This window comes from Mus caroli, chromosome 11 (genome assembly GCF_900094665.2).
Source record: "Mus caroli chromosome 11, CAROLI_EIJ_v1.1, whole genome shotgun sequence".
Taxonomy (NCBI): Eukaryota; Metazoa; Chordata; class Mammalia; order Rodentia; family Muridae; genus Mus; species Mus caroli.
The window spans coordinates 80,263,266-80,286,904 of record NC_034580.1 but is presented as its reverse complement, the minus strand read 5'-3'; the positions used below and the strand labels follow the sequence as shown (position 1 = coordinate 80,286,904).

The 23,639-nt window shown below is 37.2% G+C and overlaps 1 protein-coding gene across 4 annotated transcripts in view; it reads left to right on the top strand.

The window, feature by feature from the left end:
* Usp32 (ubiquitin specific peptidase 32) overlaps positions 1-23,639 on the top strand; it is a 135,039-nt gene that overhangs the window by 79,979 nt on the left and 31,421 nt on the right. Inside the window, exons 14-27 of one of the 4 annotated variants that reach the window (XM_029483333.1) lie at positions 955-1,106; positions 1,675-1,815; positions 4,197-4,356; positions 6,287-6,322; positions 8,765-8,919; positions 10,191-10,272; positions 11,662-11,736; positions 13,537-13,675; positions 13,879-13,984; positions 15,073-15,246; positions 17,268-17,442; positions 17,878-18,029; positions 20,243-20,354; positions 22,284-22,495. In XM_029483333.1, coding sequence (XP_029339193.1) covers positions 955-1,106; positions 1,675-1,815; positions 4,197-4,356; positions 6,287-6,322; positions 8,765-8,919; positions 10,191-10,272; positions 11,662-11,736; positions 13,537-13,675; positions 13,879-13,984; positions 15,073-15,246; positions 17,268-17,442; positions 17,878-18,029; positions 20,243-20,354; positions 22,284-22,495 — 1,871 coding nt within the window. Of the gene's footprint in view, positions 1-930; positions 1,107-1,674; positions 1,816-4,196; positions 4,357-6,286; positions 6,323-8,764; positions 8,920-10,190; positions 10,273-11,661; positions 11,737-13,536; positions 13,676-13,878; positions 13,985-15,072; positions 15,247-17,267; positions 17,443-17,877; positions 18,030-20,242; positions 20,355-22,283; positions 22,496-23,639 lie in introns of all 4 variants that reach the window. The other 3 variants (XM_029483332.1, XM_021175609.2, XM_021175608.2) reach the window with 3 other exon arrangements.

The window sequence follows — 23,639 nt, the reverse complement described above, 5'->3', positions numbered from 1 at the left end:
TGTCTAATGTGTATTTTATTATTTAGCATTGCTACCCAGAAATAGAAGGTTACAAAACAGTTGATAACTAGAATTGAAATATTTAAAAATATCAGGTTCAAACTCTGCCATCATTAGTCATTTTTCTCTGTGTGTTTTATTATTATAACAATCATATTTTCTTTTAAATAGATACATTAAGAAAATAGGCATCAGCTAGGTGGTGATGGTGTACACCTTCAATCCCAGCACTTGAGAGGCAGAGCCTGGCAAATTTCTATGAGTTCAAGGCCAGCCTAGTCTACAGAGTGAGTTTCAGTACAGCCAGGACTACATAAAGAAACCCTGTCTTGAAAAGCAAAAACAAAACAACAACAAGAAGAAAATAGACACTGAGTGTGGTGGCACATGAACCCCTTTAATGAGTATAGTAGGCAGGTAGATCTCTGAGTTAAAAGCCAGCCTGGTCTACATAATATAAGCACCAGGCTAGCTAGAGATACACAGTGAAACCTTGTCCCAGAAAAAGAGAAGAGAGGAAGAGAGGTTTAGAGGTTTGCTAATGCTGTTTTCTGCCAAGAATATTTGGAATAATGCTTGCAATAGGAGAATTTTAGGGCCTGCCTGCCTGCCTGCCTGCCTGCCTTCCTTCCTTCCCAACAGGAGATCTATAATTCTCACTATAAATTATATATTCTAGGAAGGTGGGCAAATATTTGCACTTGGTAACATTTTTGAAAACTCTAACCCTGTTACTGTCTTCTGTCTAGTAAGGAATATATCTGTCCTTTCTATCTACTATATATCAAAATGTAAAACTTTAGTGACATACCAGAATAATAGCATTAACACAGTGCATTGACATCTGAGTTTGTATCTTCAAACCTATGTATATATAAAAACAAAAAGTAAGAAACTCCATCCTTGTTGTTTTGTTTGGTTTCTTGATAGGCTTTCTGTATTCTGGCACACCAGGGGCAGAGATGTGCTTTGCAAGGCAGCATAACACTTCTGACAATAACAACCAGTGTTTACTAGGAGCCAATGGGAATATCCTTCTGCACCTTAGTCCTCAGAAGCCAGGAGCTATTGATAACCAGCCACTAGTGACTCAGGAACCAGTAAAGGTAGGTGTTTAACATCAAACCCTATTGTTCTCTTCCAAGTAGCCATTACATTTAGAGGTTTTAGCACAAAGAAAGGAGTTGTAGTATATCTAGTTTAGCCTCTTGTAGGTGTGATGTCTTCTCATAGTACATCTCTATGAGAGAGAATATGCTATAGAGCCCTGGCTGTCCTGGAACTTGCTATGTAGACTAAGCATACCTGGAACTAGGAGAGATCCACCTGCCTTTGCTTCCTAAGTGCTGGCACTAAATGCATGTGCCTCTGTACCCAGCCCTTTCTTAAATAATTAATTGGAAAGTAAAACCTACAAAACTCTGAGAAAAATCCTATTTTCTCAGGTTTGGGCTGGAAATATAGCTCAGCAGCAGTTACCTTTTTTACAGTACAGGATCCATCAAAAATTGAAAAAAAGTATTTTTCAGCAATATTAAACTAGGAAGTAACATGAGTTTTGTTCTATCTAGATTGGTGGGGTTTTTTTGTTTTTTTGGGGTGGGGGTTGGGGGGGTTTCGAGACAGGGTACAAGAGACTATAAAATTAAAACACAATATGTAATTCTTTCTAAGGCTACATCATTAACACTAGAAGGAGGACGATTAAAACGAACTCCACAGCTAATCCATGGAAGAGATTATGAAATGGTCCCAGAACCCGTGTGGAGAGCACTTTATCATTGGTATGGATCAAACCTGGCCCTTCCTAGACCAGTAAGTATAGCTGATAGTGCCTTCTATAAGGGGTAGTCATAGAAGAATGTGTGTGGGTGTGTGTGCTGTATGAAGGCCAGAGGTTAATATTTTCTTTTTGAATAAACAAGTTTATTTGTAAATTTAGTCAACATACATAATATTTTCTTTTCTGCGTGAATTTTCCTAGTTGAAATTTAGTTCTTTCCTTATGGTAGCAGAGTTCTTAAAACCTATTCAAATTTTTTTTTAATTTTTTTTCCTATTCAAATTATTTGAACAAAACTTGTAGGTTCCTTTACATTTTATTTATTCAATTAGTATTTAGGTAATATTTAAGGCTTTGGAAGGGTATTAAAATACAATTATTATTTCTCTTCACCCTCTTTTCTTCTTCCAACTCCTCCCACCATCACTTACTCCATCCCAAACTCTGGGCCTCTTCCTTCCCAATTGTTTGTTATTTACAGACATGTTCATCTTAATGCATATGCACATGCAAGTGTGCACTCACACATGCCCGTGCGTGGATATGTTCTGCTAAGTACGTTTAATGTTGTATTGCATGATTTCAAAGCTGACTACTTGGTGTTAACTAATCAATTAGTGACCTCCTTCATGGTGGAAAACTTTTTCTCTCTCTCTTAGCATGATTTTGTTGCTTATAGTTCTTTTGTCTAGGGTTGTGTTAGGGAGGGGCTGCTTTAGTTTTCCCCTTCCATGTAACCTGCCTTGGCATTGTTGTCCTTATTCAGGTATTGTTTAGGCAGCCTTATTGTTGAGGTATCATAAATAATACTTCCTTAGGCTGTTGTGATTTATTTACTTATTTATATTTTGGTAGTGGTCTGTCTGTTTTGAAGAGAATCTTTGTGGGTTGAATGTTACACTTATATCTGAGATTTGGTTGTAGGCTTTGTTAATTGTTGTTTTGGGATGGGGGGTTCTAATTTATTCTTATGTGCATCAGTGTTTTGTGTGAGGGAGTCAGGCCCCCTATAACTGGAGTTAAAGACAGTTGTAAACTGCCATATGTGCGCTGGGAATTGAATCTGGGTCCTCTGAACCAGATAATAGCCGCTAATGCTATTAACCTCTGAGCCATCTCTCCAAACCTGCCCACCCTGCTTTAACTCTTTTTTTTTTTTTTTTTTTTGGTTTTTTTGTTTCTTTGTTTTCAAGACAGAGTTTCTCTGTGTAGCAACTCCTGCCTCTGCCTCCCAAGTGCTGGGATTAAAGGCGTGCGCCACCACGCCCGGCTCCTTTAATTTAATTTAGGAGTGAAAACCTGAGCATTTTCAAATCTATGTAACCTAAATGTATTAGTAAGCTACTAAAATATAGAGAATGAATTTGTTAAACATTTTAAAATTAGTATCAGAGCTTAGCATGGTGACACATGACTATAATATCAATCAATACTTAAAGGTCAAAGGTTCAGGGCAGAGCACTATATAAAGCAACGCTGTCTTTAAGAGCTATAGGTTGAAGGGTAGAAACACATCTCAGTGGCTGATCTTGCAAAAGAACTTGAGTTTGCTTCCTAGCACCTCCACGATAGCTTACATCTGTCTGACACTTCAGTTTCAAGGGATCTGACAACCTCTTCTGGCCTCTGTAGGCACCAGACACACATGTGGTACATTTATGAAGGCAAAATACCCATATACACATAGGGGTTGGAGTGATAGCTTACTGGTCAAGAACACCAGTTTCTTGTTCTTTTAGAGGACCTGGGTTTGATCCCAAACAACCAACCACATGTTTATAGCTCCAGCTTCAGGGGACCCCTCCTTTGGGCCTTCAAAGGTATTGTATTAGTGTGGTGAACAGATAGTCACCATACACACAGCAATAAGAAAATGGTCTTTTGGTTGGGGTAAGCAAGGGTCTTTTTACATAGCCCTGGCTTGCCTGGAATTCCCTCGGTAAACCAGGGTGACCTCTAAGTCACATGGATACACCTACCTCTGCCTCTTGAGTACTGGGATTAAAGGTATGAGCTACCACACCTAGCTTAGAAAACTTTTTAAGGAGTATATATATTAATTTCTTTTAAAAAATTCATAAAATAAAAATAGTTTTTAAAAAACCACCAAAGGGGGCTAAGGAAATGGTTCAGAGTTTAAGAGCACTTACTGTTCTTTCAGCAGAGTGGGTGTGTTTCCTTAACCACATGGCAGCTAACAGCCGTCAGTATCTCCAGTTCCAGAGGATCTGATCCCCTCTTTTGGCCTATGCACACACCAGGCACACATGTAGAATACATACATATAGGCAAGCAAAATAGTCATACACGTAAATGCATCCATAAAACTTTTAAATAGAAGCTTAAGTTTGATGAAAGGGTTTTCTTTCTTTTAGAGTCATCACTACTTTTTTTTTATCTTTCGTAAAAATAGGTAATCAAGAATAGCAAAACGGACATCCCAGAACTAGAATTATTTCCTCGCTATCTTCTGTTCCTTCGACAGCAGCCTGCCACACGGACACAGCAGTCTAACATCTGGGTGAATATGGGTACGATGAGCCTGAGAATGTTTCCTCAGCATTTGCCTAGAGGTAATTTAAGAATGCAGCAAGAATACCATGTATTTCCCTAAAAAGAAACTGAAAATCATATTGCTCAGAGTTTGGTGCCACTGTGCTAATATATGCCATCTGCTTTATATGGAATCAGTAAATAAATCACTTGTGAGCTTAGATCTGAGGTCATGCACAAGATTTGATGGGGATAGAGGCAAAGTCTTAGGAACAAACTAAAACAGACAAGATTCCTTTCTTTTTCCTTTTCCTTTTCCTTTTCCTTTTCCTTTTCCTTTTCCTTTTCCTTTTCCTTTTCCTTTTTCCTTTTTCCTTTTCCCTTTTCCCCTTTCCCCTTTCTCTTTCTTTCTTGCTTTTGAAAATAAAATATATTTTACACTTTTTGTTTTTGAAGTAAGCCATTGTAAATTGTCATTATAACTAAGCTGCAGTTCACCAGTAATTGACGGGTCTTTCAGCCTCACTCTTAATTTATTGAAATACTCTGTTCTGAACTAGTGTTGTTTTGACAAAATGAGAAACATTTTATAAGAGAAATAATACAGAGCAAAAAAAGTATATTTGAAAATGATACCTTTGCTTTGAATTTTGGGGTTTTGTTGTGTTTTGGTTGGTTTTTTGTTTTTGTTATTTTGGTTTTTTTTTTTTTTTTTCTTTCCTTTTTTTGGTAGTGGTGATAAATGTTAAACCCAGAACCTTGTGTATGCTAGGTATCTGTCTGTCACGTAGTCACATCCCCAGACAAATATTGTGGCTTTGGAAAAGCTAAGCTCTCCCTCAACAAAGGAGGGGAAGAGCCCCAATATCTACCTACCTACCTGCCTATCTATCTATCTATCTATACACACACACACACACCCTCAGCCAGATTCGGTGACATACACCTTGAATCCCAGCAATTGAGAGGGAGAGGCAGGTGGATCTCTCTGAGATCAGAGCCAGCCTAGTCTATATACCAAGTTCCAAGCCACCAAAAACCATGTAGTAAGACCTTGACTCAAAATAGACAGGCAAGACACATAAAATGTTTCCCTTAATATATACCATGCATAAGGTTCCCTTTTGATTTCAAGCTAAAGTTAAAATTTATTGATGGAGAATACTTGTGTACTTTTCCCTTGCAAATATTTGAAATTATTCTTCAGTAACAAAACAGTAAAAAATTTGAGCTGGCTAGATAACTCCCTAGGTAAAAACTTTTTCCACCAGTCTGACAACCTACATTTGATCCCCAGACCCACATAGTGGAAGGCGAAAACTAACTTCTTTAAGTTGTTTTCTGACCTTTACATGCACACCTGGTGTGATTGAATACACATAGATACATACTAAATAAATAGATATAAAATAAAAATTTTAATTAATTCATCAATTCACAGAATCTCAGGCTATGTTTAACATTGTTAGAATGTTTTAACTGTCTCTAAACCTAAACTACCACTCCTGTATAAGTACTAACTCTCCTATGATTTTGAACAAGGTTATTTTCCTAAAGGGATTGGAGAGATGGCTTTGTGGTTAAAAGCATTTGTTGTTCTTGCAGAGGACCCAGGTTCAGTTCCCAGCACCCACATGGTGCCTCACAACCATCCTTAACTCCAGTTCTAAGGGATCTGACACCTCTTCTAATATCTACAAGCACCAGGCACACAAATACATGTGTACATATAGGTAAAACACTCATACACATAGAATAAAAATTTTAAAAAAATTTTTTTAAAGGCTATGTTCAGATAGTATATGAAGATAATTCACATATCGTTTGGTGACAATTAGGACAAAACAGTGTTCACTGTCGAACTAAACCTTGTCTTTGGGGAAACTTTCGAAATCAAGAAAAATGAAATACAATTTATGAAACATTCTTAATTTAACTTTCTGGTAAATAGAAATATTAGCATACCTTCCATGGCACCCATAGTATGTCTTTTTTGATTCTCTTTGAAAGATAACATGAGAGGCAAGATGCGTTGTTGCATTTTTAGTAAGTATTTGTAACTCTTGTGCTGATCCTAGATTTTTGCTGCTTCTGTAAATTCCTCATTTGCTGGTTCTCTTCAAAAGCAAAAAAATTATGCATAAGTGGCTGCCTTGCTTGATGAGCTAAAAACTGTGTAGACACTAAAATTCAGTTATTCTCTTTGTGGCCTAGGACAGTGGCGATTGGCTGGGGCACTATGCTTGCTGGTGCTTCTGAATCCTAGAGTGGGATAGTTCTGATGCTCCAAATTTCTTATTTTGAAATTTTATTCCTGACTAATTATGAAATCAATCATTAATCATTTTGAATTTTATAAAACTGCTTTCTTGCTGTAATCTTAAAATTAATTGTGTAATTGGAGAAATCTGTTCTTTTGTTTTAAGAGTTATTCTTTGCTTGCTAATGGACAAAGATTTGCTTTGCTACATGTTTAAAAATTATGGTTGAGTGTTTACATGATATGCTTCTTGGTCAAATACTCAGTTATTACCTGTATTCACTAGGCTTTTAAAAAATGACTTCTTTCAAAGTAAGAAGTATGCACTCTTTTCATGGCTGCGATAACTGAGTTAGAGTTATTAAGTCATTCCTTAGATGCCTTTTCAGCCTCTTAACTGAGTAGGTTCTTCTTGGAAGATCTTAAAAAGAAAATGATGATTAAGAATTAAAGTCTCTCCAGCCACTGGTGGCACATGCCTTTAATCCCAGCACTTGGGAGGCAGAGGCAGGTGGATTTCTGAGTTCTAGGACAGCCAGGACTACACAGAGAAACCCTATCTTGAAAAATCAAAAAAGAAAAAGAAAAAGAAAAAAGAAAGACTCACTAAAAACATATTACATGAGAGAAAAAAAAGGAATGAATGGGTTAAAAAATGACCTGGAATGGAAACATGTACTCCAGCAGGGCTATATTAACATGTTAAGTTTTTACTTTTGCTTGGAGTCACTTAACAAAATCTAGCCTCTTATTGGCAGAGATAACCGTTGTAAACTACAGCTTTTGTCTGGATTTTTGACTAAGTAGTTGACCAGTATTTAGCACATTTACAACCTGGCTTTGATTTCCGTAATGCCTTGTCATTCTATCACTTCATGTTTTAACTGTACCCAGACTTAGCATATTGGTGCCTATGTATGTAAAGTCCTCAGATCAGCCCTTCTGAGACAACTGTAATGCCAGTCTTTTCATTTCTACCTTGAACACTTCAGGAATATAAGGCCATCGTGTTGCCACCCTGTTGGGTAGGCAAAGATAATTTCCTCCTGTTTTCCAACAGAATAATTGTTTGGTCAGAAAAGGTTCTTAGCTTCATTTAAGAATAATATCTGGCCATATATAACCTGTACCAATTTCACTATTCTATGATTGCCACTATATAATTAGGCCACTCACTGACAGAGGGTAATGGGATTAGTAATTCTGAATTTTATTTTATTTTATTTTTTTTAGGTAATTTCCTCAATTACATTTCCAATGCTATCCAAAAAGTCCCCAATACACTCCCCCCCAAATCCCCCCCCCACCCCTTGGCCCTGGCATTCCCCTGTACTGGGGCATATAAAGTTGGCAAGTCCAATGGGCCTCTCTTTCCAGTGATGGCCTACTAGGCCATCTTTTGATACAAATGCAGCTAGAGTCAAGAGCTCTGTGGTACTGGTTAGTTCATAATAATGATCCACCTATGGAGTTGCAGTTCCCTTTATCTCCTTGGGTACTTTCTCTAGCTCCTCCATTGGGGGCCCTGTGATCCATCCAATAGCTGACTGTGAGCATCCACTTCTGTGTTTGCTAGGCCCCGGCAATTCTGAATTTTAAAATCTAGATTGAGTGAGCTCAGCTAATTGTGGAGTTCACATTCCATTCTATTTCAGCCACCCTCATTCTTCCTTTTATTTTATTTTCTACTTCTGGGCATTAAACCCAAGTCTTTTATACATGCTAAGCAAACTCTTTACTTCCTGAGCTAAATCCCTAGCCCCCTTCCAATTCTTAAGTAGAATTCTGTTTTATTTTGCTATGACCAAATTGAGGACAGCCATCTATTGATATCAATTTTTTTATCAGTATGGATTCTTGAGATCCAGCTGTGTCAGTTATTTAAATCTCTATGCTATTATTTTTGTCCTTCCAGAATTGAAGCTGTAACATACTTGGGTTCCTGTTTTCTCATACAGCCCCTACTTTGGGTTTTTTGAGACAGGGTCAGGCTGACCTTTATGTAGCTGAACTCGATTCTTTTATGCTGAGATTACATGCCGCCCATCTATGTTCAAGTTTTTCATAGTATTTTTCATTTATAAAATTATTAAATCTATACTTCTTATTTTTCATCATTATTTCCTAAATTACTACAGTCACTGTTGCTGAGGCCAATGTTTTATGTTTGTTTGTCTATTTGTTTTTTATGTCTCCCTTTTCCCCTATGATGGTTACGATAACTATAGGAAATGTACCCTCTCCAAATGCGCCTCTAAAGCGGGTGTTAGCCTATACAGGCTGTTTTAGTAGAATGCAAACCATCAAGGAAATTCATGAATATCTGTCTCAAAGGCTTCGCATTAAAGAGGAAGATATGCGGCTGTGGCTGTACAATAGTGAGGTAAGCTTCTCAGAGTCATGGAAAGTCTGACGTTAAATTCTGCTGGGAATATAGGCCAGTGGGAGAGCATTTGTTCACTATATACTAGGCTCTGGGTTTTAAAAAGAGTTAAATCATATTTCATAAATATGAGAGTTTATATGTAATAGTTATGCTAAATGCCATGTCTGGGGTATCAATGAAAACTTTAGACTTTTAAGTTGTACATATATACATGCAAACATTTGTCTCCTGAGATCATAATGACAGATGATCAACATGAGCTGTACCATTTTATAAAGATTGCTGTTGCATTATAAAGTAAGAGCAAGTTGATTTTACATTGTATTTTACCTGCATGTGTATCTGTTGCATGCCTGGTGCCCATGGAAGCCAGAGAGATGGTCAGATTCTCTAGAGTTATAGAGGATTGTAAGTCCATCATGTGGGTGCAAGGAATGGAACACTGGTAATCTGCAAAGAAAAACAAGTGCTCTTAACCACTGAGCCATCTCTTTAGCCTGATTTTGTTTGTTTGTTTGTTTGTTTTTAACCTAAATAGATTTCTTGTTAGATTTATTTTGAAGTTGCTTATACACATTAAAAAAATACAAAGTACATCGTGAAAACTCTTCATTTCCATCTCTGACCTTTGTACTCCTTAGAGGCAATGCTAACAAATGCTTTTATGTTTTTCCCAGTGTTTCATTATTTCCTGTACTCTGAAGCTAATTCAAAAGTACAGTTTTCCCCAGTTCACTGTTCCCTAGAACATTCTTTCTTATGTCCTGCTTTAGTCACCATTGAAAAAGCATAATCTTACAGCTTACACTAATTAAGGGAATGGTTTGTGTGACCAAGAAAGGAAAATGTAGGTAGCAACAGGTAAATTCAGTTGCAAGTTACAAAGTTACATTGCCAGGAATTAAATTCTGACTTTGCCACTTTGTTAAACTGAGGCAAGTCACTTAATGCTCTATATCCCAGTTTTCACAGAAAGGGGAAATGAAGATTTCTTTTCTGCAAGTTCTGTAGTGTCAGTGAACTTTGGTTTGGTCTTTGATGACCTAACTCTCTCTACTCTCTCCACAAATTACATATAATTTTGTTTTGATAACATGAGAACATTTGTAAGATGGTAGAACGCATTATCATTCCTTCACTTTGGCACCTAAACTATAGATTTGAACAACTATCTGTAACATGAATAATGTAAGTGCAAAGGAATAGTAACTGTCATTCATTTTTATTATTGGATTTGTTTCAAAGTAAAACATTCCCCCCCTCTACAGAACTACCTGACTCTTTTGGATGATGAGGATCACAGATTGGAATATTTGAAAATCCAGGATGAACAGCACCTGGTAATTGAAGGTACAAAATGGAAATGTGGATCTATATTAGATTGGGAAAGCAATTCTGGTTGCTCTTGTAGTTTGGCTTGTTATGGGATTTTTGGTGCATTTGGTGTTTTGGTTTGGTATTTATTTTTGTATTTTTGAGATAGAGTAGTCCAGGCTGTAGACCTTGAACTACACAGAATAGCTGAGGAAAACCTCTGACTTTGATCCTTTTGCCTCTGCCTCCCAAATGATGGCATCGAGTCTTAGTTTAGGGTAAGACTTCAAAGAATTACTCACTAGAAATCCCATCTTAAAATTTTTCTTAAGATAGTTAGCATTATATTATTTATGTTAAAGTAGACCCACTGAACTTCTAGTATCTCTCACCTGCTAGATTTTTTTTTAACAGAAGAATGGTCTGTTTGTAGCCTTAGGCTAACTGAGGAAGAAAAATGTGGATGGCAACAGGTAAATTAACTTGCAAGTTATGAAGTTTTATAAAATTTTCAGACTACCACTTTGAGTTTGGTGAATATACCAATATATTCTCTCAATATATTCTCTCAGTATATCTCTCAATACTGGAGATTGAATTTAGGATCTCATGTATGTGAGATAACTATGTTATGCTCTCAGCTCCTCTCTTACACTTCCATTATTCATCAGCACTGGTCTCTTGACCAACAGTGTGATTTCCACATTCAGCCATAATTTACACATGGGCACATTCATGTTGTTGACATTGTGGAATCCTTTCCCATAATATCTCATGGAAACACTGCTAGGTACACTTGATTAAATTAATATATCACCTCTATCAGTGATTGTAAGTTTAACAAAAAGATTTTCATATTTCTGATATTTTAAATTTGGGAAATTTTACTAAGCTTAATTTACTTTTGTAGATGGTTAAATATAATTTTACTTTAAATTGGTAATTGAATTATAACTTTAAGGTCCCCAGAAGAAAGAGTTATAAACGTACAAACTATAATAACATGCATGTGTGAAGATGCCATGATAAAATCCACTACTTTGTATACTAACCTGAAAAAAAAATCAATGAGGAGAAAAAAAAAGTAACGATGTAGCTCTGTTTGAGTATTGCCTAGCGTGCTAGCAGGCATGGATTTTATTACTCCACCACATAAAGCCAGCCATAGTGGTGTGTACCTGTAATCCCAGCACTCAGGAAGTGGAGCCTGGTTAATTTTGACTACATATAACAAGTTTGGGACCAGCCTGGGCTACATGAAATACTCAGAATATAAAAAGACTTGCAGTTGTTTCAGAGCTAGTTACTAAAATATACTTGATTGTTTTTAAAGTTCTGATTTAGCAGTAACTTTTGTAACATAGAACTTGAATGAATATGAATTGTTTGAATAATAAGTTAATACATTTCAATCTGTCTTTCCAGTTCGCAACAAAGATATGAGTTGGCCTGAAGAAATGTCTTTTATAGCAAACAGTAGCAAAATAGATAGACATAAAGGTAAGTCAGCATATTATTTTCACAGTCTTATTTGTTGTAGTTGGAGATACTCTCACTATGTCAACTAGGCTATGCTTGAACACTTGATCCTCCCCCTGCCTCTAAAAAGCTAAGATTACAGGTGTTTGCCACCAGCCCTGGCTTAGAGACAGTCCGAAACTTACTCTTTCTTGTTCTTGTTGAGTAAACTCTGTCAAGTTGTTTTTCTGATTTCTTTCTAACTCTGCAAATAAATAGTTTATATACTAGATGATAAACTTTTGGTGGTGATATACTTTGTAACTCCATCTTTTGAGATGAAGCAGCATTCTAGACCAGCCTGGGCTCAAAGTAAAACCCTGTCTCAAAACAAAATTAGTAAGAGCCAGGAAAGTATCTCAGATGATAAAGTACTTAACATACAAGTGTGAGGATCCAAATTCAGATCACTAGCACCCATGTAAAAACTCAGGCACAGTAGTATACACTTAAAATCTCAGCAGTGGGTCAACAAAAATAGGATTCCTGGCCAGGCAACCCAGCCAACTGATGAGCATAATTTCTATGATCCTGTCATAAAAGTAAAATGGAGATGCTATTGAGGAAGAAACCCACATCAACCACCGATCTTCAAATACCACATATGTATACATACAAATAATTATTCACATACATATTTTTTGTTGTTTTGTTTGAAAACAGTGTCTGGTAAGAAATGTTAAGGTAGATATGACCAAATTATATTGTATTACATATATGAAATTCTCAAAAGAATAATCTTTTTAATTTTTAAATTTTATTTTTTACTTTATGTGTATGGGTGTTTTGAATGCAAGTATGTCTGTGTACCACAGGTGTGCCTGATACCCTCAGGGTTCAACATTAGTAGATTCTTGGGTCTGGAGTTATAAATAGTTTTGAACCTCTACATGGGTGCTAAGAATCAAAACCAGGTCCTCTGGAAGAGCAGCAAGTGCTCTTAACTACTGGACCACCCCTCAAAGAATAAGTTAGTTAGATCACCCCTCAAAGTTAGGTTGGTTTGGTTTTTTGAGACAGGGTTTCTCTGTGTATCCCTTGCTGTCCTGAAACTCACTCTGAAGGTCAGACTGGCCTTGAACTCAGAGATTTAGCCTGGCTCTAGTGCTGGGATTAAGGCATGCACAATCACTGGCTTTTTTTTTTTTTTAAAATAAATTGTTTTAAATTTCTTTTTCTTTTTGAAATCTTAAGATTTTACTATATGGCCCAGAGTACATGATTTTTCCAGTCCAACCTTCCTAGTACTAAAATCACAGGTGTACACAATCCTTACTTAACTCTAGGATGCTTTTCTCGTTGTCTTAAACAGGATCTCAATTGAACTCTTAATCCTCTTGCTTCCACCTCCCAAGTATTTCGATTATGTATGTGTGCTACCATGACTAGCATGAGATACCAACAGCCACACAATAGAAAGCATTTCTAGGTCACAGATGAACAAGGATCATCATGCTTGGCAAAGACACTCCATGGAAAATGTACATAAAAGACCCTGATGCAATTTTTTTTTTTTAAGATTAGCACCATTTATCTGACTAAAAGAATTTTTTTAAATCACCATGTTGAAAAGTGTGGTAACACATATGGTAACACATGCCTATAATGCCTGTACATGGAAGGGTAATGCAGGAGGATTCCAGCATTACCCTCTGAGGGCCAGCTTCTGCTATTCAGTAAGTCTGTCAAAAAAAGAAAGGGAAACCAGAATAACTAAATTAAATACAAATAACGATTCCACAGCATATTACTATTGCTAGTCTTTTGTGTTATTTGTTGCAGTTCCCACAGAAAAGGGCGCCACAGGTCTGAGTAACCTGGGAAACACGTGCTTCATGAACTCAAGCATCCAGTGTGTTAGTAATACACAGCCACTGACACAGTACTTTATCTCAGGGAGACATCTTTATGAACTCAACAGGTATCTGACCCACCAGCAGTTTTCCTTCTGTAGCTTTGATCTGAAATCTAGTACTGCTTAAATCTCCTTTTCCTTTAACTTTAAAGAGGAAATGTTATGCCATTGCCTTATCAAATATGGAATAAGGGCCTATCTCTTGATGCCCACATGATTGTGAATTATGGAGAAATCTTTGGCGACAAATTTTTCTCTCAAACTTCTAGGACAAATCCCATTGGTATGAAAGGCCATATGGCTAAATGTTATGGCGATTTGGTGCAAGAACTTTGGAGTGGAACTCAGAAGAATGTTGCCCCCTTAAAGCTCCGGGTAAGCAGACTAAAATACTATGAAATGTGTAATTCCTTAATAGTTCTTAATAGTTCTTTTATTACTTTCATTACATTTTCTCTATTTAACTTTTTCAATAATTTTTTAAATCTTTCACTAAATGTAGCCTAAATACCCAATGTTTGTATGTGTTCAGGTAAATGAAAAATACTGTTGTATATGTAGATAACAGGAAGAAAAGACTAAAGAAATAATCCTTCTTTGAGGTATTGTTCATTTTACAAACTTATCAACTGCTTTTCTTGTAAGAAGAGTAAACCCTTTTGATACTCTTTGAGTACTAGCATTGCTAAGTTGTTTGTAAATCTTGAAAGTTAAACACTATGCTCTTAGGCCTCTAACAGTAAAAACTAAGATAAAACAAGACAAGAGTAGGTAGAAGAAAACATTTATATAGACTAAGATATCTTTCTATGTGAAGAATTGCCATTTTACTATTTATATAAATACAAATTTATAAATATAAATTAAATATCTGTGTGAATGAATAGATATTTGCTTCAGTAGTGTTTTAGGGTTTTATTGCTGTGTTGAGACATCATGACCACAGTAACTCTTATGAAGGAAAACTTTAATTGGGACTGGTTTATAGTTTAGATGTTTAGTCCATTATCACCGTGGTGGGAAACATGGCAGCATGCAGACAGAGATGGTGCTGGAGAAGGATCTGAGAGTTCTACATCTGTATCCATAGGCAGCAGGAAGAGAGAGCAACACTGGACCTGGTTTGAGATTCTGAAACCTCAGAGCCCACCCCCAGTGACACATTTTCTCCAACAAGACCACACCCCCCAAATAGTGCCGTTCCCTATGGGTTTATAGGGACCATTTTCATTCAAACCACCACAGATGGTATCAATGGCCAAAATGCCTCTTATTTTTCTGATCACTTGAGATTAAAGTTAGAATAACTCTTAACTAGAACTTGTTTGCTGAAATAGAGGAAGACTAAATATTGTGCCATTTATTTATTTTTTCTGATGCTTATCTGTGATTGAATTGTGGAACATGCTCATTCCAAATTTTATAGGATAGTAAATAGTGACAATTACTTCTCATTTTTATAGTGGACCATAGCAAAATATGCTCCCAGGTTTAATGGATTCCAGCAACAAGACTCCCAAGAACTTCTGGCTTTCCTCTTGGATGGTCTTCACGAAGATCTCAACCGAGTCCACGAGAAACCATATGTAGAACTAAAAGACAGTGACGGCCGACCCGACTGGGAAGTAGCTGCAGAGGTTTGTTAGTTTTGAGTGTCCTTTGTTGTTTTTAAAAAGTCTTGTGTTCTACCTACTTAGCTGGGCAACTCCTTTTCTTTTTCCTTTTCGTTTTTCCTTTCCTTTCCTTTTCTTTTCTTTTCTTTTCTTTTCTTTTCTTTTCTTTTCTTCTTTTATGCCTTTTGGTGGGTAAGCTGGGCAGTGTATATGTACACAGGCAATGTATAGGCTAGAGGTTCATGTTGGATGTCTTACCTATGTCCCACCTTATTTTGGAGATAGTGTCTTTCACTGAACTTCGCTGCTTTAGCAGACTAGCTAACCATCAGGCTCCAGGGAGCTTCCTGTCTGTACTTCCTAGCACTGATATTATAGACATGCACCAAGACCCTAGGTTAATACGGAGTGGTTTTTGTTGGCCAACTATTGCTGAGTGTGTGCCTGCCCTGGGGTATGGTTAACATACCCAGTGTCAATCCATTCAAGAAAACTAATTTTGACACTTCTAGTAGCTATCAACCACAAATAGCTTCTTGATTGGGGCTTAGATTTTATGCCCTCTTCTCTTTCTCTGTGCTAGGATGTTACCTGGTTTGTACTGGGGCAGGTCTTATATGTACAGTCAAAATTTCTGTGACTTTGAATGTGCATCTAGCCCTGGTGTTTACAAAACACTGTGGGGAGGGGGGGGCGGTTATCTCATCTTTCACCTCTTGGATCTTGTAATCTTCCTCATAGATCTCTGAGGCTTGAGGAGAAGGATGAGATAAAGACATACTATTTAGTAATGAGCTCTCCAGAGTCTCTTATTCTATGCATGTTGTCTAATTATGAATCTCTGTCTTAATTCTCATCTGCAAGAAGAGGCTTCTCTGATGACAGCTCAGTAAGACACTGACCCATAGGGGTATAACAGTATGTTGGCAGGAATCATTTTGCTATGCTCACTTAATAGAAAATTATAGGTTTTCCTGTAGGGCCTATGACTTATCTAGTCTCTGATTCTTAGCCCCATTAACAGTGTCAAGTACGGGTTCCATCTTATGGAGCAGGCCTTCTATCCAATCAAAAGGTAGTTGTTTGCACCCAATATGTTTGTGCCACTATTGCATAAGTAGGTATATCTTGCAGGTGGGTCACTATTACAGCTCACAAAGTTCATAGCTGAGTAAGATAATTGTTTACTTTTCCTGTAGCTTTTATAATGCCTTCCAACACTGTAAACATAAGTCAATAAAGGTGAAGCTTGTAATTAAGAACCAGCTCAATTTCTCTATGTTCAATGACATAAGCATGTGTTATCTTGCCAGGCAGTGGTGGTGCACGCCTTTAATCCCAGCACTTGGGAGGCAGAGACAGGCAGAGTTCGAGGCTAGACTGATCTACAGAATGAGTTCCAGGACAGCCAGGGCTACACAGAGAAACCCTGTCTCAAAAAACCAAAAGAATGTGGTATCGTCAGCATCTTCAGCAATAGGGTCTTACATCAGATTGTCGAGGGTGTAATGTTTTGGGGAATCTATGAGATAACCTTTGGCCAACAATTCAAAAAGATACAAGAAATTTGTGGAATTTATTTGGTTTTGTTTGGTAATATATGATGTGTAATTGGAGCTCTCTATGAAGCCCTGGCTGTCCTGGGATTTGCCGTGTAGACCAGGCTAGCCTCGAACTCACAGAGATCTGCTTATTCTGCCTTAAGAGTGCTTAGATTAGGGGGGAGGGTTTGGGGGAGCATTGGAAATGTAAATGAAGAAAATACCTAATTTAAAAAAAAAACAAAAAAGAAAGAAAGAAAAGAGAAAAAAAAAGAGTGCTAAGATTAAAAATGTATACATGCTCTGCTTGGTTTTGAGTCTCTTATAAAAGCAATAAACGCAATGTTTTGACCACAAATATATGTGGCACAATTTAAATTTGAACAAGAGTGTTCTGTGGTTAGAGTTTAAATCCAATATACTCAACCAGTATTTTTAGATTGTATTGAAAGGCTTATCTTTTGAATTTTGAAAATAAAATTTTATAATTCTTTTCCTTGATAGGCCTGGGACAATCATCTAAGGAGAAATAGATCAATTGTTGTGGACTTGTTCCATGGTCAGCTAAGATCCCAAGTCAAATGCAAGACATGTGGGCATATAAGTGTCCGATTCGACCCTTTTAATTTTTTGTCTTTACCACTACCAATGGACAGTTATATGCATTTAGAAATAACAGGTAGGTCACAGAATTCTGAAAAACTGATTCATTTTTTTTCTTTATTTGGTAGCCTGAATTCATAGTTATGAGTTCATATGCAATGAGTTTTCATCAATATGAGAAGTCAGCATGTTAATAATCCACATTAAGGCACTATTTCAGGTTTCAAAGGTTTGGAGGCTGTTGCTGTGATCATTAATGTGTTTCTTAAATTCCAGACGTGGAAGAAACTTCACAAAGCTTGTAAAGCCAATCAGACATCTTTATCAGATAGACATTAAAAAAAAAAATCTTGTGTTATTCAGTATTATTCCTAAGTTTTATTTTAGTATTTACATTTTAAAAAAATTGTAAACTTAAATGTTTGCTATTTGCAAGTCAGGTATATATCCATTATGTAAGACTTTTATTGTAACCTGCATTTTACTAATAAAAGGTCTTTTTCTTTACTAGTAATTAAATTAGATGGTACTACCCCCATACGATATGGACTAAGACTGAATATGGATGAAAAGTATACAGGTTTGAAAAAGCAGCTGAGTGATCTCTGTGGACTTAAATCAGAACAAATCCTTTTTGCAGAAGTGCATAGTTCAAACATAAAGGTAATATCAATTGCTTTTTCTAGAAAATCTGATTTTATTCTTCAAAGATAGGTTTCTTAATGATTTTAGTTATTATGTTAATATCTTAGTCAGTACTCTGTTGATAGACTCCCATAGTCCACATTAACCTCAGCACCACTGTCTTCCATGTCCCTAGTGGAATGTTCATTCTCTAGGGCCCATATGGTAGACAGAGAGAACTGACTCCTGAAAGTTATCCTCTGACATACATGAGCTCACACACACCTAAACCAGAACAAAAAAATGTTTCCCCTTTCTCCTTTTCCCTTCTCCCTTTCCTCTTTTCCCTTTCCCTTTTTATCTTGAGTCAGAGGCTCACTATGTACCTCTGGCTGTCCTGGAGCTCGCTATATAAAACAGGCTGGCACTTAACTCTTAAGAGGTCCACTTGCTTCTGCTGAGATAAAGGCATTTAGCATCACACCCAGATTGTATACAATTTTCTAATCAAGAAATTTTAAAATGTTGTTTACCAGAAAAGGCAAATAATAAATGATGGTAGCATTTTGAGAGAAGGGAATTATCTAAGACTGCGTATATGAAGGGTAGCCATTACAGTCTAGTGTTAAGATTCCCCCATCAACTGTCACTAAAATTTTTCTTTGGTTATTTTCTATATTTTAAAATTTTTTATTTCATTTTAGTTTTATTTTAAATGTATATGTATGTGTGTCTCTATGTGGGTATATGCATTTAAGTGGAGATGCCTTCAGAGGTACCCCAGGAATTAGGGTTATCTGATACGGTTTCTGGGAGTTAGACCCAGATCCTTTGGAAAAATAAGTGCTCTTAACCACAGAGCAATCTCTCTGGCCCTTTTTCTTTTTGATGTATGGGTGTTTTGCCTATGTGTATATCTTTGTATCGGCGACATACATGTCTGGTGCCTGCAGAGGCCAGAAGATACCCCTGGAATTGGAACTTCAAACATTTGTGAGCTGCCATGTAAGTGCTGAGAATCATCATTCTTGGGTCCTCTGGAGGAGCAGCCAGTATTCTGAGCCATCTCTCTAGCTCCTTCTATATTTAGGAATATGTATTTATAAACATAAATCAGCCCTTTACACTAGAAGCCTTTGTTTTAGCCTCTTACCCAGTCACAGATCAAAGATAACTCAGAAAGTAAAATAGTGCATCGAAACATGTTTAGATTTTTTTTTCCTTGTCATTATTCCTTAAACAATAGTCTTTACAACTATTTACATCACATTTTTTTTTCTGTTAAGTATTAGGTAATGGTGATTTAGATGAAGTGTATAAACTATATGCAATACTATTCCATTGCATCTACAGGCAGTGGGAAGTCAGCAGAGGGCATTGAATCTCCTAGAACTGCAGTTCTGGTAATTGTGGACTGCCTTGTGAGTGCTGAGGGCCCATTCTGGGTCGTCCATAAGAACAACCGTTTCTCTTAACTGATGAGCTAGCTAGCTCTCCAGTTTCCATTGACTATGTTTTACTTTTCAAAATGCAAATAAATTGGAAAATAAGTAAATTCACCTTCCTCCTACCTCAAACTTCCAAGGAGCTGTGATTACAGATGCCTGTCCTCTGAACAGAACCTCGCCAGGTTGACATTTTTTGTTATTGTTGGATTTTTTTGAGACAGAGTTTCACTCTATGTAGCCTACCTAGCTTGTGTCTCACTGTGTAGACCAGCCTGGCCTTGAACTCAAAGAGATCCCCCTTCTCTGTTGGAATTAAAGGTGTGTGCCATCACACCCAGGCTGAGTTGACTTTAAAAAAAAAAAAAAAAAAAAAAAGTAAAGAGATCTGCCAGGGGCCAGGGTTTCCAGTTTAGATAGTTGAGACAAAAGGTAAAACTTCCAGGCACCCACAGCATACTTCCTTCCTGTGGACAGGGACAAGTGTTTTCTTTGGCTGGGAGGTGAATTGTAAGTTATTTTATCCACCATTCACTTTCAGTTAGCCAAAGAAGATTGTTTTTACTAACCTGGTGGTTCACACCTTTAATCCCAGCAGAAGTAGGCAGATCTCTGTGAGCTGGAGATGATCTTTATCTACAAAGTGAGTTCCAGAACTATATAATGAGAACTTGTCTTTAAAAGAAAAAATGCTGTACATCACAGAGATAATTTTTCTATCTTATCTAAAACCTTTTCTTTCTTATTTGCTTATTTTTGTTTTGTTTTGGTGTTTTGTTTTTTGTTTGTTTTTCTTTCTTTCTGTAGAACTTCCCTCAGGACAACCAAAAAGTTCGACTCTCAGTGAGTGGATTTTTGTGTGCGTTTGAAATTCCTATTCCTGCATCTCCAGTTTCAGCTTGCAGTCCAATTCAAACAGGTAAGATAGAACTTGAGTTCCTTCTTATGAGTGCAGTGTTGAACAGTGAGTGGTCTAGGGTTCAGCTGATAGAGAGGTTTGCAGCCAAGTCTAATGACCTGAGTTCAGCCTCAGTACTCCTAAAGGAGAAAACTGAGTCCTGCAGATTGTTCTCTGACTTCCACATGCATACTGTGGTATGTGCTTATATACAGATATGTGCATATATACATAAATATAGTCAACATTGATCTAAGAGTTAAAATCTTTTTTATATATGTTATGCTCAAAAAAATTTTTGAGCCCAGAAGAAACCTTTAACTGGAGATTTTTCTAAGAACTCTAATAACCATTTGACTCATACTTTTCTTTTGATTAATAGAAAATCTAAAATTCAGAAACAGTAAACAAACCAAGTAGGTAGCTCTTAGCTCATATATACAACATTAATATTCATATCTAATAGTAAAATGGCACAGATGGTCTGAAAGGAACCTACTACCAGAAAATATAAACAACAAACTTAGCTAAATAGGAATTTGTCATCTAGTTATTACACATGCTTTAATATGATTGGTCAATCAGTCCTTTTGGCTTCATATACTTTGTTCTTTTATTGTGGTACTAAGTGTCTAACCTAAGGTTTTAGACATGCTAGGCCAATGCTGTGCCTCTTAGCAGCCTGTTGTGTAAGAGTATTTTGCCATGAAGATGCAAGCAACCATGTACATGTCTACTTACCCCAGAAAGTAAGCCATGGCAGATCAAAAGTATCGACAGTACCAAAGTCCAGTTAGGTGAACCAATAAGCTTTTACTTTTTTACTTTTTGTTACTATAGGACTATTGGTGAGGGGTTACTTACAGGACAGGGATGACTCAAAAAAGCAGTTGCATCACCAAGAAGCCCATCATAGCCCTAGTGAAGACTCAAGAAATCTATATCTCAAAGCTCTCTGCATAGCTTGAGGCTGCTCCCATAGTCTGAGGAATCTCTACACTCAGCAGATTTGCTGTAAAGTCTCCTTCCCCAAACTTACTGCTTCTCTAAGGCTGCAAGTTTCCACTTTGTCACACATGTGACATTTTGTTTGTTGCCTGATCTTCTGGGCCTCCCCTTTCTTCTTGGAAGAATGTTTCAACTAGGAGGAAAAATGCTATTTGAGACAGTGTTACACTGTGTGTCTCAGATTTGCCATGGTCCTACTGTTTAGTCTAAGATATCTTCAAATTTATGATCCTCCTCCCTCTGTCTTCTTAAGTGCTGAGATTATATGTATAAACCTGTTAGGCCCAGGGATTCTTCCTTGATTGCTTATCATTAGGTTGATTCTCCTACTATAAAGTACTTCATAGAAAGTGAAGCTCTTCTCATTGTAACAATGATGGTGAAGGTGAGTCAGTAGATGATTTCATGTCTTCTGTTTAGCACATCACTGTTAAGTGATGGAAACTATCATCTCTGTCCTCCAATATGGTATCCATCAGTTACATAGGCTATCGAGCATTTGAAATGTAGGTAGCTATCTAGACTCAACCCTATTCACTAAGGGAATACATTTTTATCTGAATTTTCATTTAAAAATTAACAACTGGCTTAACAGCCAAATTGGATAGAATATTTTGAGAGAAATGGAGAGTTTTAAAAAGGAGGAAAGAGCAGATGAATGATAGAGACATTTGTGCACCACATACTCATGGGATTGTTGCAGAAGCTCTACTGAACAGATACCACAGTTGTTTCTTTGCCCTTTAGTCATAAGCATGAGTTATAAAAATAAATTCTAAACTTTAAAATTGCCAATAAATTTAGAATTACTTGGTCTGTGCCTTCTCTCTGTCCTGAATTAAGAAAGTCAACACTATCAATGTTCAAGACTCACAATACTTGAGAAAAGAGCAAACGTAATGATACAAGGTTATGATATTGTGCACATCTCTGCATTTATAGATTGTTCTTCTTCTCCATCTACAAATGGACTGTTTACCTTGACTACCAATGGGGATCTGCCTCGACCTATATTCATCCCCAATGGGATGCCAAATACAGTTGTACCATGTGGAACTGAGAAGAATGTCACAAATGGAATAGTGAATGGTCATATGCCACCTCTTCCTGATGACCCCTTTACAGGCTACATCATTGCAGTCCACCGAAAAATGGTTAGTTAAATATAATGCAACTTAGTGTTGGTCATGTCAGCTATCATTGGTGAAATGCAGTTATTTTGTCGCTTTCAAGTGTTTCTTTCTTTTTTTTTTTTTTAAGATTTATTTATTTATTATATGTAAATACACTGTAGCTGTCTTCAGACACTCCAGAAGAGGGCACCGCCAGATCTCATTACGAATGGTTGTGAGCCACCATGTGGTTGCTGGGATTTGAACTCTGGACCTTTGGAAGAGCAGTTGGGTGCTCTTACCCACTGAGCCATCTCACCAGCCCTCAAGTGTTTCTTGAACATACTCTCATTATATCATATATGCTTATCCATGTCATATGCAATTGCTGTTATAGGAAATAACATTCCTTACTATATATATATATTTTTTTTTTTTTGAGACAAGGTTTCTCTGTGTAGCCCTGGCTGTCCTAGAACTCACTCTGTAGACCAGGCTGGCCTCTGAACTCAGAAATCTGCCTGCCTCTGCCTCCCAAGTGCTGGGATTAAAGGCGTGCGCCACCACGCCCAGCTCCTTACTATATTTTAAGAGGCAGCAGAATGCTGGGTGAGAGGTGATGCCCACCTCCAATCCGAACACTGGAAAGACTGAGATGAGAGAATCATGAGTTGGAGGCCATAGATTAACCTAAGCTAAATATTAAGACTATGCTTCAAACATACCAAAACTAAGAGTGCAGGGTAGCCAGTACACACAAGTAATGCTTTTCTTTTGGGTTGATGAGATGGCTCAGTGGTTAAGAGCACTGACTGCTCTTCTGGAGGTCATAAGTTCAAATCCCAGCAACCACATGGTGGCTCACAACCATCTGTAATGAGAAACAAATAAAACATCTATGGGCGGGAGCAAGCAAGAGGGAGAAGGGAAAGGAGGAGTAATGCTTTTCCTAAAATGTGTGTTGCACATGTATAGGTTATACATCTCTGTCATGTAAATGTGGGTTTCTTTGGAAAATATTTTATTATTACCATTGTGTGGTTTTTGGAGGACATAAGAATCTTTTTTTAAAAAAAAAATATTGACCGAGCCGGGCGTGGTGGCGCACGCCTTTAATCCCAGCACTCGGGAGGCAGAGGCAGGCGGATTTCTGAGTTCGAGGCCAGCCTGGTCTACAAAGTGAGTT